This window comes from Petromyzon marinus, chromosome 48 (genome assembly GCF_048934315.1).
Source record: "Petromyzon marinus isolate PM22_M1 ecotype Great Lakes invasive population chromosome 48, UKy_Petmar_22M1.pri1.0, whole genome shotgun sequence".
NCBI lineage: Eukaryota > Metazoa > Chordata > Hyperoartia > Petromyzontiformes > Petromyzontidae > Petromyzon > Petromyzon marinus.
The window spans coordinates 8096902-8109963 of record NC_133714.1 but is presented as its reverse complement, the minus strand read 5'-3'; the positions used below and the strand labels follow the sequence as shown (position 1 = coordinate 8109963).

General features: G+C 54.9%; 1 protein-coding gene across 3 annotated transcripts in view; it reads left to right on the top strand.

The window, feature by feature from the left end:
- The window catches only part of IPO9 (importin 9), an 87370-nt gene extending 81629 nt beyond the window's left edge, over nt 1-5741 (top strand). For all 3 annotated transcript variants that reach the window (XM_076074512.1, XM_076074511.1, XM_076074513.1), the window contains exons 23-24: nt 1766-1842; nt 4143-5741. In XM_076074512.1, the coding sequence (XP_075930627.1) occupies nt 1766-1842; nt 4143-4259 (194 nt within the window). In that variant the 3' untranslated portion in view covers nt 4260-5741. The remainder of the gene's footprint in view (nt 1-1765; nt 1843-4142) is intronic.
- Nucleotides 5742-13062: the final 7321 nt, after the last annotated feature.

Here is a 13062-nt window from a genome sequence, read left to right as displayed (position 1 = left end):
TCTGTTTCGGTGCATAGCTTTGCGCTTTTTAGGTTCTTCCTGCAAACCATTGTCACGGGCAGGAGGAGGGGGAGGCTGGTGGGGCGGTGGTTAGGGGGGCACTTGCACTGCGAGTGTCCTACGTCGGCACGCACGGGGTGACGTGACATCTGCCCCCTATCTGACATTCACCGCACAACCTGTCACTCACCTGTCACGATACAGTGGGAAGCTCGCGGCCCCCCCTTCCTCCCGCAGCGAAACGGTGCACGTCTGTCCGTTGTACGATTGTGAAACGGTGCTAGCTTTGTGCTGTGAGGTGAACTGTAAATGGTGAAGCGGATAAGCCGTGGCTGGGGGCAGTCGGCAGAATCATCGGGTGGTGAAAGGTCAATTGTTTGGGAGATGTTGGCCTGCGTGTGCACAAACTGCGTATCGCAAGCTCTCAAGTGAAGCCGCGTTCGCCGAGATTGGTGGAGCGGACAAATATACACACAAGACGTCAACAAACACGCATGCACACACACATGCACACACACATGCACAAACACACACACATGCACGAACACATACAAAGACATTCAATCGCGTTCGCCACGAAGTGGTGGTGACGTCACCACGGCGCTTGCACCATGCTATATACAAAGATGAAGATCCCCCGTATAGCCTGTAACAGGCTCAACACTATACTCACCACTCCCTCTACACTCACCACTCACAGAGCCAGTACCACACTCACCCTACACTCACCAAGACTAAATACACTCACCACACACAAAACACCACACACACTACACTCATCACACACAAAGATCCCGCATATAGCCTTAACAGACTGTAGGAGCAAGTGCTGTTAGCAAGCACCTATGAAGACCGGAACGGCACACGAGGGGGTGGGTGGCCAGCATCACGCCTGGCCGCCTTTGTCTCCCCCAGTGGCGATGTTTACACACCGCACCAGGTACTCATTTGAGGCTGAGTAAACCGGGAATCGAACTCGTGTTTACCGGATTCGTAGTGTGGTGCGCTAACCACTGTGTGACCGCTCCCATCATAAACAAACACACACAAACAAACACACACGCACAAACACACACACACAACAAACACACACACAAATAAACACACACACACAAACAAACACACGCACGCACACAAACACACGCACACACAAACACACGCACAAACAAACACACGCACAAACAAACATGCAAAGCTATACAACCGCCATCGTTCGCCACTAAGTGGCGGTGATGTAACCTCAGCGCTTGCTCCATGCTATATACAAACAAGCACGAACACAAACATATACACACAAACATACACACATACACACACGCATACACATATACACACGTATACGCATACACATATACACACAAGCATACACATATACACACAAGCATACACATATACACATAAGTATACACATACACACAAGCATACACAAACACACAAGCAAGCATACACAAACATACTCTACACAAACACACAAGCAAGCATATACAAGTATGTACAAAGAAAGACACCAACAAACACATACACACAAATATACACACCAACACAAACAATCATCCATATACAGATGAGCCAAGCGGTATGCAGGTGATTGGTCGGTTTAATTAATTAATCGAATCGTGACGCCCCAATCGCGGAGGCCGCTAATGCCGAGCGAAGGATGTCACCAAGATCATCATCATCGCCGTCGTCATCATCATCGTCATCCACCCCCACCCCTTCATCCACCCATTAACCTCTCACCCCACCTCCTCCACCCTCTCAACAGACGACGATTTCTACGAAGATGACGAGGAGGAGGACCCGGACGCGGTGATGGATCCACTCTACCAGGTGGACCTGCAGGTGAGATGCACGGGAAGGGGAGGAGGGAGGAAGTGGGGGGGGGGGGACCAAGGAGACACAAGGGACAGGAGGCAGTGAGAGACGAGCTCATTGTGCAGGGAGTGAGATGTGGAGAGCGGATCTTGTTGAGAGAGGGAGGAGGGCACCAGGGAGACGAGGTGGCAGGGAGTGCAGGGATGGAGGGTGGTGCAGGTGGGGGGAGGAAGTGGATGTCCTGCTGCAGGGAGTGGATGTTGGTGCAGGTAGGGGCAGGGAGTGGATGTTGGTGCAGGTAGGGGCAGGGAGTGGATGTGTTGATGCAGGGAGTGGATGTTGGTGCAGGTAGGGGCAGGTAGGGGCAGGGAGTGGATGTGTTGATGCAGGGAGTGGATGTTGGTGCAGGTAGGGGCAGGAAGTGAATGTGTTGATGCAGGGAGTGGATGTTGGTGCAGGTAGGGGCAGGGAGTGGATGTTGGTGCAGGTAAGGGGCAGGTAGGGGCAGGGAGTGGATGTGTTGATGCAGGGAGTGGATGTTGGTGCAGGGATAGACAGGGAGTGGATCTGTTCATGCCTCTGATTCGCCGGGGGGGGGGGGGGGGTGTGAGACACATTGGGCTGCGTTTCAGAAAATGCAAATGAGCGAGCAGTGAGATTGGGCGGGGAGGGAGTGAGAGCGACGGTGACGATGGCGCTGATGGTGATGATGGCAGCGATGATGGCGGTGTCGGGCGCCCGTAATTTGCGCTGCGCTCGTGAACGGCCTCGGAGGCCGTTAGCGCTGATTGCATCCCAGGGCGTTTGCGGTGGGGGGGGGGGGGGGGCGGCGTAGGGTGGCTTGTGGGTGGGTGGTGGGGGGTAAAGAGCGTGTTGCGTTGATGGGGGGGACGGCATCCAGGGGAAGGATGTGGGGGGGGGGGGAGTGTGGGGGGGCTCTCGACTAATTTTACAAACGGCGCCGCTTCCTACTGCACCGCCCGCGCTCTGCAACACAGCCCCCCAGCTCCCACTGCGTCACCACATCGCCTCCTGTGTGTGCGTGTGTGCGCAAGCGTGTATACACGTGTGTGCGTGTAAGCGTGTATACGTGTTTGTATACACGTGTGTATGTACACGTGAGTGTGTGTGTGCAAGCGTGTATACACGTGCGTATATACATTTGTGTGTGCACGTGTGTATACTCGTGTGCGTGTGGATACGTGTGTACTCGTGTGTGTGTGTGTGCGTGCTTGTATACACGTTCATGGCGCAGTGGTGAGCACACCGCGCTACGAACCCAGTTCCCACTCACAACGAATAACAGTGTTGATTATATAAACCGGTCCTGGACCTCGCCGAGGTTAACTGAGCCTTAAATGAGTACCGAGTGCAGTGTGTAAACATCAGCACTGGGCAGACAAAAGCATCCAGGTGTGGCACTGACTACCCACACCTCGTGTGCCATGCGGCCCTCTAATAGATGCCACTCGCTAACAGCGCTTGCCCCAACAGCCTGTTGAAGGCTACGCTGGCGACCTTTGTGCTTGGTGTGCATGGTTCACGTCGAACCGCGTGTCTGCCGCTGCCCTGCGTGGGTGCCGTGTGGTCCGGTGCCGGGGCGCGCCGCTCAATCGCGCGACCGCGGCTTTGTCCCCGTGCGGGCCCAACTGCAGCCGCCTCCCAAACCCCACGCGGGGTATCGCAGAATGCCGCGCCGGCTTCGTGCGCCCACGTGCTGCCGGCTAGCGAGCGGGGGTGGGGGGCCGACCTGCTGCATGCCGAGTCGTTGTGCTAAAGGCGCTCGCTAGCGCCGGCACCGGTCAAGCGCCGGCCGTACCACTGGGCATGCAGCTCCGGCCGATCCCGGAGGAGTGAGAAATAATATCGTTCACGAATATTTTCGTCACCGTTTTAATTTGGAGAAAATCCAAGGGCAGGTGGTGGAAGAGTGAGTCTTGTGGGTCTTTGTGCGGGTGTGGGTGTCTCTATGAGTCTGAGTCTTTATGTTAGTCTGTGGGTCTCTGCGTATGTCTGTGAGTCTCTGTGTGTCTGTGGGTCTCTGTGTGAGTCTATGGATCTCTGAGTTTGTGTGTGAGTCTATGGGTTTCTGTATGAGTCTATCGGTCTCCGCGTTAGTGTGTGGGTCTCTGTGTGAGTCTAAGAACAGACGGTGGGATGAGGCTGCCAGCGCAGAATCTTGGAGGTCGCCGCGCATCTCCCGTGCAGCAGCTGCGAGGCGGCGGTGACAGCATCGTCGCCACGATAGCAACTTGACCTCGATCTTGGCATCGATCTAACGTTATCGGAACTGCGCTGCTGCTGCTGCTGCTGTCGGTCCCGCACAGGCCTACCTCACCGAGTTCCTGCAGCACTTCTCGCAGCAGCCGTGCTTCCCCGTGTTCCGCGATCACCTGAGCGAGGTGGAGCGACGCGTCCTCCAGTCGGCCGGCATCGCCATGTGACGGCCACAACCTCGCCTGGCCGCCCCCACCTCCCTCCACCACCGCCCCCCCCCCCCACCACTGGGGCCTGTCGCTGGTCCACGCTGGTCTGGAACGGGTCGGGTTGGGGTCGGGTCGGGTCGGGTCGGGTCAGCTCAGGTCATCCCACATTGGGTTGGGCTGAGCTCGTCAATATTCCAGGCTGGCTTCAGTTGGGCCGGGCCCCACGGTCAAGTTGTACGCTCACCGGCTTGGCCTGTGTTGGGCCCGGCTTGGACCGGTTTGGGTTGAACCGCACCGGTTCTCTGTCAGACCACTCGGTCGCAAGTCGGATAAAACGACTGGCGACCGAGTGAATGGGGCCTGCCCCCCCCCCCCCCCCCCCCCGTGCGTGTGTGTCTGTGAGCTGACTTGACGCACCTCTGTGAGTGGGCTGACTGACACACCTGTATAAGTTGGCTGACACACCTGTGTGTGAGTGGGCTGACTGACACACCTGTATAAGTTGGCCGACACACCTGTGTGTGAGTGAGCTAACACACCTGTATAAGTTGGCTGACACACCTCTGTGTGAGTGAGCTAACACACACTTGCATAAATTGGCTGACACACCTGTGTGTGAGCGAGCTGACTTCACACCTGTGCGAGTGAGCTGACTTCACACACCTGTGCTAGTGAGCTGACTTCACACACCTGTGCGAGTGAGCTGACTTCACCACACCTGTGCTAGTGAGCTGACTTCACACACCTGAGCGAGCGAGCTGACTTCACACACCTGTGCGAATGAGCTGACTTCACCACACCTGAGGGAGCGAGCTGACTTCACACACCTGTGCAAGTGAGCTGACTTCACCACACCTGTGCGAGTGAGCTGACTTCACACACCTGTGCGAGTGAGCTGACTTCACACACCTGTGTGAACGAGCTGACTTCACACACCTTTGCGAGTGAGCTGACTTCACCACACCTGTGCGAGTGAGCTGACTTCACACACCTGTGCGAGTGAGCTGACTTCACACACCTGTGTGTGAGTGAGCTGACTTCACCACACCTGTGCTAGTGAGCTGACTTCACCACACCTGTGCGAACGAGCTGACTTCACCACACCTGTGCGAACGAGCTGACTTCACCACACCTGTGCGAACGACCTGACTTCACACACCTGTGCGAACGAGCGTACGGATTCGAAAGCGCGGGGAGAGATCGCCGACGGCACCTCGCTGGCTCCTCGTCCCAACCGCCTGCCACGTCGCCTCCTCGGCGGATGATATGGGGGGAGGTAGGGGGGGGAGGCCCCCCGCGGTGGTGTGGCCGGCGCACGTGAGCAAGGGGAGATCGACCGGCGAGCCCCCCCCCCCCCCACGTAAGTTTACGCGTATTTTTTTACGTCCCTTTTGCGAGCGTTTGCGAACTCCCCATCCACCCCCAGGGAAAGGGGGGTGTGGGTGCCCTGCGAATGAACGTGATCCATGAATAAACAAAATAAAGTCGTGATTTTATAAATCGCCGCATGGCGTCCGTGGACTACTGGGCAGAAGTTCTCGAGGGAATGGGTGGGTGGTGCGATGGCGTGGCTGGTGGAGGCGGTGTCAGCTATGGTTCTCTGTGCGTTGGTGTCACGAGGTGGTTTAGTCCTGGAGGTGGAGAGGTTTTTGTCTTGGGGTAGTTGGGTGGTGTGGCCTGCCTCCCTGTTGGTGCGGTGCGTGTTGCGTTGAAGGCTTGTAACGGCGTTGCGTGTGATGTGGGGAGCGGTAGTGTCGCGGTTAGCGCCCTGAGCTGTGAACCCGGCGATTCGGGTTCGACTCCCGCTCACGGCCAACACCAGTGACGACTATCTGAACCGGTCCTGGGCCTCCCCCAGGTCGACTCAGCCTCAAATGAGTACCTTTTGCGGTGTGTAAACATTGCCACTAGGGAGACAGGTGGCCGGGCGTGGTGCTGGCCACCCACCTCGTACCGTTCCGGCCTTCATAGGTGCTCGCTAACAGCACTTGCCCCTTCAGTCTATACGGGGGATCTTTGTCTTTGCAACGGTGTTGGGTGTGATGAGGTGGCCGCCGGCTGGTGCGATTGTGTGGTTTGGTGAAGGTTTGTCGTGGTGTGGTGAGGTGCGTTGGCGAGGTGGTGTGGCCTGGGTTTGTGGCGTGCGTGAGGTTCGGGCGGAGGCTTTGCGGTACACGAATCTGCGCGTTGGTTGCGATCGACGATGGTGCGCGTTCTGTACTGGCGAGGCGCCGGTGTGAAGAGGTGCCGCTTTGCCAGGGTGCTGGTGTGACCGCTGTTGGTGTGCTGCGATGCGATGAGGCGTGTTGCGAGTCGAGGTGTGGGCGGGCACGGTGGGGGGGGGGGGGGTGCGTTGTGGTGGGAGTGGCGTGCGCGGACTTGGAGGCGTCGTGCTGCTGTTACCTGCGCACTTGCACGGGCCACAGGTGCACACCGTGAGCGTAGAACACCGAAGCTCCTGGCGCCCGTCTAATTCCCGCAGCTTAACCTTCCGGCCCAGGTGTGTGGATCACCTAAGGCCCTAAGCCTATGTAGCGAGCGCACAGGAGGTGCACCTGCACCGGATCGGGGCCCAGGTGCCAGGGTTTGGACGGGGGTGGAATTGTATTCTTTGCGCCAGGGACTCGTGGCTAGCGCGTGACAATGCCGCTGAGATTTGAGTGTTCATCACTGCGGCTTATAGAGCCAGACGAAGGCTTCGATGCGGCCCAGCGTTATCCACTGAGGCTCGCGGAATCGGACTCTGGGTCCATTGGTGGTCCAAGGGGCTCGTAGTTGTGTCGGCCCAAAGCTTCCGTGTTAATGAGGCTCATAGAGCCAGAGTCAAAGGCTCCGTTCGGGCATCGATCGGTGCCTTGGCTATCGAGTGTGCAGGCGGTGCAACTGCACGGGCGAGTGGGATTTGCGACGTGCTCCCTGGTCCTCAACCTGCGTTGACCATCCGTGGTGAAGTATGGTCAAATTAGCCGCCGGGCAATCTGCGCGGCATAATGGAGACGTCCAAGCCAGCGGTGGAATTGGCCAGACGGCGCCGTGTCTGGTTTGGGGATGAACGCGACGCGGATTTCCGTGCGATCTTTGCTGCTGGCAAGGGACGTGAACGCAGCATTTACGGCGAACTTCTTTCGTGCCGTACGTAGCCGGCCGTGCTCGTCGGAGGCGCGGGGGAAGGACGACGGGACGACGGGGGTCGTTTGCTGATGAGGTGGTGGAAGGAAGAGGAAAGATGAGGGAGGAGAAGAGGAAGATGGAGGGAGGGGAGGAAGAGAGATGGGGGAGGTGGAGAAAGAGGAGGGAGAGACGGGGGGGGGGGATTAGGAAACGTGATGGTGGGGGGCGGTGCAGGGGCTGCGTGTCCCCCCCCCGTTATCTTGAGGACACGCGGGGTCCTTATCAGCTGCCTCCTGCCTCTGCCGGACCAGATTTGTTATCGGGAATCCAAAATTACGGCCGAACAAAAATCAAATCGGCTCCCGAGAGAGAGAGGAGAGAAGAGAGCTTCAAAAAGGCACCCGTGTTCACCCCCCACCGTTACCCACGCTCACCCCCCCCCCCGGACCCCCCCCAGGTTTGTGTTAACGCCTTCCAGGACACAATTACATCGTTAATGAATTGGGCAACGGATAACGCCCCGTAAAGGACGGCAAGATTTGAATGGAATTCACGTTTGGAGTCGTCCTGCTGCTACTGCTGCTGTTGTTGGGGGTACTCGCCCGGCTGGGACGTTGCGGACGCGTCGATCAGAGAGGGGTGGAGGGTGGTGGGGGGGAGTAGTGGGGGGGGAGGGTCAGAATTAAAGAAGTCAAACCAAAGTGGAGGAACCAAACAAAAAGGAGACGGATTTGCAGAACCCCACGGACGGGAGTTGTGCTCCGAGCAGCTGCCCGGCGGATTCCCGCCCATGTAGAGCGCGGCGTGTGTGTAGCGATCCCCAGTTCACGACCCTCACGGTCGCGAAGTGGCCGTGAGGGTCGCGAAGTGGGGAGTGAGTGACTGGGTGTGAGGGTGAGTGAGTGAATGGGTGACTGCTGGATCATCAATCACTGAGTGAATGGGTGTGAGGGTGAGTGAGTGAATGGGTGACTGCTGGATCATCAATCCCTGAGTGACTGGGTGTGAGGGTGAGTGAATGGGTGCGTGAGTGGAGTGCATTGGTGAGTACTGGATCATCAATCACCCTGAATGTGTGAGTGAATGAATGGGTGACTGCTGGGTCATCAATCACTGAGAGACTGGGTGTAAGGGTGAGTGAGTGAATGGGTGGGTGAGTGGAGTGCATTGGTGAGTATTGGATCATCAATCACCCTAAATGTGTGGGTGAGTGAATGAATGGGTGACTGCTGGATCATCAATCACTGAGTGACTGGGTGTGAGGGTGAGTGAGTGAATGGGTGACTGCTGGATCATCAATCACTGAGTGAATGGGTGTGAGGGTGAGTGAGTGAATGGGTGACTGCTGGATCATCAATCCCTGAGTGACTGGGTGTGAGGGTGAGTGAGTGAATGGGTGACTGCTGGATCATCAATCACTGAGTGAATGGGTGTGAGGGTGAGTGAGTGAATGGGTGACTGCTGGATCATCAATCACTGAGTGAATGGGTGTGAGGGTGAGTGAGTGAATGGGTGACTGCTGGATCATCAATCTCTGAGTGACTGGGTGTGAGGGTGAGTGAATGGGTGCGTGAGTGGAGTGCATTGGTGAGTACTGGATCATCAATCACCCTGAATGTGTGAGTGAGTGAATGAATGGGTGACTGCTGGGTCATCAATCACTGAGAGACTGGGTGTAAGGGTGAGTGAGTGAATGGGTGGGTGAGTGGAGTGCATTGGTGAGTATTGGATCATCAATCACCCTAAATGTGTGGGTGAGTGAATGAATGGGTGACTGCTGGATCATCAATCACTGAGTGACTGGGTGTGAGGGTGAGTGAGTGAATGGGTGCGTGAGTGGAGTGCATTGGTGAGTACTGGATGATCAATCACCCTGAATGTGTGGGTGAGTGAGTGAACGGGTGACTGCTGGATCATCAATCACTGAGAGACTGGGTGTGAGGGTGAGTGAGTGAATGGGTGCGTGAGTGGAGTGCATTGGTGAGTACTGGATCATCAATCACCCTGAATGTGTGGGTGAGTGAGTGAACGGGTGACTGCTGGATCATCAATCACTGAGAGACTGGGTGTGAGGGTGAGTGAGTGAATGGGTGCGTGAGTGGAGTGCATTGGTGAGTACTGGATCATCAATCACCCTGAATGTGTGGGTGAGTGAATGAATGGGTGACTGCTGGATCATCAATCACTGAGTGACTGGGTGTGAGGATGAGTGAGTGAATGAATGGGTGAGTGGAGTGCATTGGTGAGTACTGGATCATCAATCACCCTGAATGTGGGTGAGTGAATGAATGGGTGACTGCTGGATCATCAATCATTGAGTGACTGGGTGTGAGGGTGAGTGAGTGAATGGGTCCGTGAGTGGAGTGCATTGGTGAGTACTGGATCATCAATCACCCTGAATGTGTGGGTGAGTGAATGAATGGGTGACTGCTGGATCATCAGTCACTGAGTGATTGGGTGTGAGGGTGAGTGAGTGAATGGGTGCGTGAGTGGAGTGCATTGGTGAGTACTGGATCATCAATCACCCTGAATGTGTGGGTGAGTGAATGAATGGGTGACTGCTGGATCATCAATCACTGAGTGATTGGGTGTGAGGGTGAGTGAGTGAATAGGTGGGTGAGTGGAGTGCATTGGTGAGTACTGGATCATCAATCACCCTGAATGAGTGAGTGAATGGGTGACTGCTGGATCATCAATCACAGTGACTGGGTGTGAGGGTGAGTGAATGGGTGCGTGAGTGGAGTGCATTGGTGAGTACTGGATCATCAATCGCCCTGAATGTGTGGGTGAGTGAATGAATGGGTGACTGCTGGATCATCAATCACCTAGTGACTGGGTGTGAGGGTGAGTGAATGGGTGGGTGAGTGGAGTGCATTGGTGAGTACTGGATCATCAATCACCCTGAATGTGTGGGTGAGTGAATGAATGGGTGACTGCTGGATTATCAATCACTGAGTGACTGGGTGTGAGGGTGAGTGAATGGGTGCGTGAGTGGAGTGCATTGGTGAGTACTGGATCATCAATCATCCTGAATGTGTGAGTGAATGGGTGACTGCTGGATCATCAATCACTGAGTGAATGGGTGTGAGGGTGAGTGAGAGAATGGGTGCGTGAGTGGAGTGCATTGGTGAGTACTGGATCATGAATCACCCTGAATGTGTGGGTGAGTGAATGAATGGGTGACTGCTGGATCATCAATCACTGAGTGACTGGGTGTGAGGGTGAGTGAATGGGTGCGTGAGTGGAGTGCATTGGTGAGTACTGGATCATAAATCACCCTGAATGTGTGGTTGAGTGAATGAATGGGTGACTGCTGGATCATCAATCACTGAGTGGGTGTGAGGGTGAGTGAGTGAATGGTTGGGTGAGTGGAGTGCATTGGTGAGTACTGGATCATCAATCATCCTGAACGTGTGGGTGCGTAAGTGAATGAATGGGTGACTGCTGGATCATCAATCACTGAGTGACTGGGTGTGAGGGTGAGTGAGTGAATGGGTGGCTGAGTGGCTGAGTGGAGTGCATTGGTGAGTACTGGATCATCAATCACCCTGAATGTGTGGGTGAGTGAGTGAACGGGTGACTGCTGGATCATCAATCACTGAGTGACTGGGTGTGAGGGTGAGTGAGTGAATGGGTGGGTGAGTGGAGTGCATTGGTGAGTACTGGATCATCAATCGCCCTGAATGTGTGGGTGAGTGAATGAATGGGTGACTGCTGGATCATCAATCACCTAGTGACTGGGTGTGAGGGTGAGTGAATGGGTGGGTGAGTGGAGTGCATTGGTGAGTACTGGATCATCAATCATCCTGAATGTGTGAGTGAATGGGTGACTGCTGGATCATCAATCACTGAGTGACTGGGTGTGAGGGTGAGTGAATGGGTGCGTGAGTGGAGTGCATTGGTGAGTACTGGATCATCAATCACCCTGAATGTGTGGGCGAGTGAATGAATGGGTGACTGCTGTATCATCAATCACTGAGTGACTGGGTGTGAGGGTGAGTGAATGGGTGCGTGAGTGGAGTGCATTGGTGAGTACGGGATCATCAATCACCCTGAATGTGTGGGTGAATGAATGAATGGGTGACTGCTGGATCATCAATCACTGAGTGACTGGGTGTGAGGGTTAGTGAATGGGTGGGTGAGTGGAGTGCATTGGTGAGTACTGGATCATCAATCACCCTGAATGTGTGGGTGAGTGAATGCATGGGTGACTGCTGGATCATCAATCACTGAGTGACTGGGTGTGAGGGTGAGTGTGTGAATGGGTGGTTGAGTGGAGTGCATTGGTGAGTACTGGATCATCAATCACCCTGAATGTGTGGGTGAGTGAGTGAATGGGTGACTGCTGGATCATCAATCACTGAGTGACTGGGTGTGAGGGTGAGTGAGTGAATGGGTGGGTGAGTGGAGTGCATTGGTGAGTACTGGATCATCAATCACCCTGAATGTGTGGGTGAGTGAGTGAATGGGTGACTGCTGGATCATCAATCACTGAGTGACTGGGTGTGAGGGTGAGTGAGTGAATGGGTGGGTGAGTGGAGTGCATTGGTGAGTACTGGATCATCAATCACCCTGAATGTGTGGGTGAGTGAATGAATGGGTGACTGCTGGATCATCAATCACTTAGTGACTTGGTGTGAGGGTGAGTGAATGGGTGCGTGAGTGGAGTGCATTGGTGAGTACTGGATCATCAATCACCCTGAATGTGAGTGAGTGAATGGGTGACTGCTGGATCATCAATCACTGAGTGACTGGGTGTGAGGGTGAGTGAATGGGTGCGTGAGTGGAGTGCATTGGTGAGTACTGTATCATCAATCATCCTGAATGTGTGAGTGAGTGAATGGGTGACTGCTGGATCATCAATCACTGAGTGACTGGGTGTGAGGGTGAGTGAGAGAATGGGTGCGTGAGTGGAGTGCATTGGTGAGTACTGGATCATCAATCAGCCTGAATGTGTGGGTGAGTGAGTGAATGGGTGACTGCTGGATCATCAATCACTTAGTGACTGGGTGTGAGGGTGAGTGAATGGGTGCGTGAGTGGAGTGCATTGGTGAGTACTGGATCATCAATCACCCTGAATGTGTGGGTGAGTGAATGAATTGGTGACTGCTGGATTATCAATCACTGAGTGACTGGGTGTGAGGGTGAGTGAATGGGTGCGTGAGTGGAGTGCATTGGTGAGTACTGGATCATCAATCATCCTGAATGTGTGAGTGAATGGATGACTGCTGGATCATCAATCACTGAGTGAATGGGTGTGAGGGTGAGTGAGAGAATGGGTGCGTGAGTGGAGTGCATTGGTGAGTACTGGATCATGAATCACCCTGAATGTGTGGGTGAGTGAATGAATGGGTGACTGCTGGATCATCAATCACTGAGTGACTGGGTGTGAGGGTGAGTGAATGGGTGCGTGAGTGGAGTGCATTGGTGAGTACTGGATCATAAATCACCCTGAATGTGTGGTTGAGTGAATGAATGGGTGACTGCTGGATCATCAATCACTGAGTGACTGGGTGTGAGGGTGAGTGAGTGAATGGTTGGGTGAGTGGAGTGCATTGGTGAGTACTGGATCATCAATCATCCTGAACGTGTGGGTGCGTAAGTGAATGAATGGGTGACTGCTGGATCATCAATCACTGAGTGACTGGGTGTGAGGGTGAGTGAGTGAATGGGTGGCTGAGTGGAGTGCATTGGTGAGTACTGGATCATC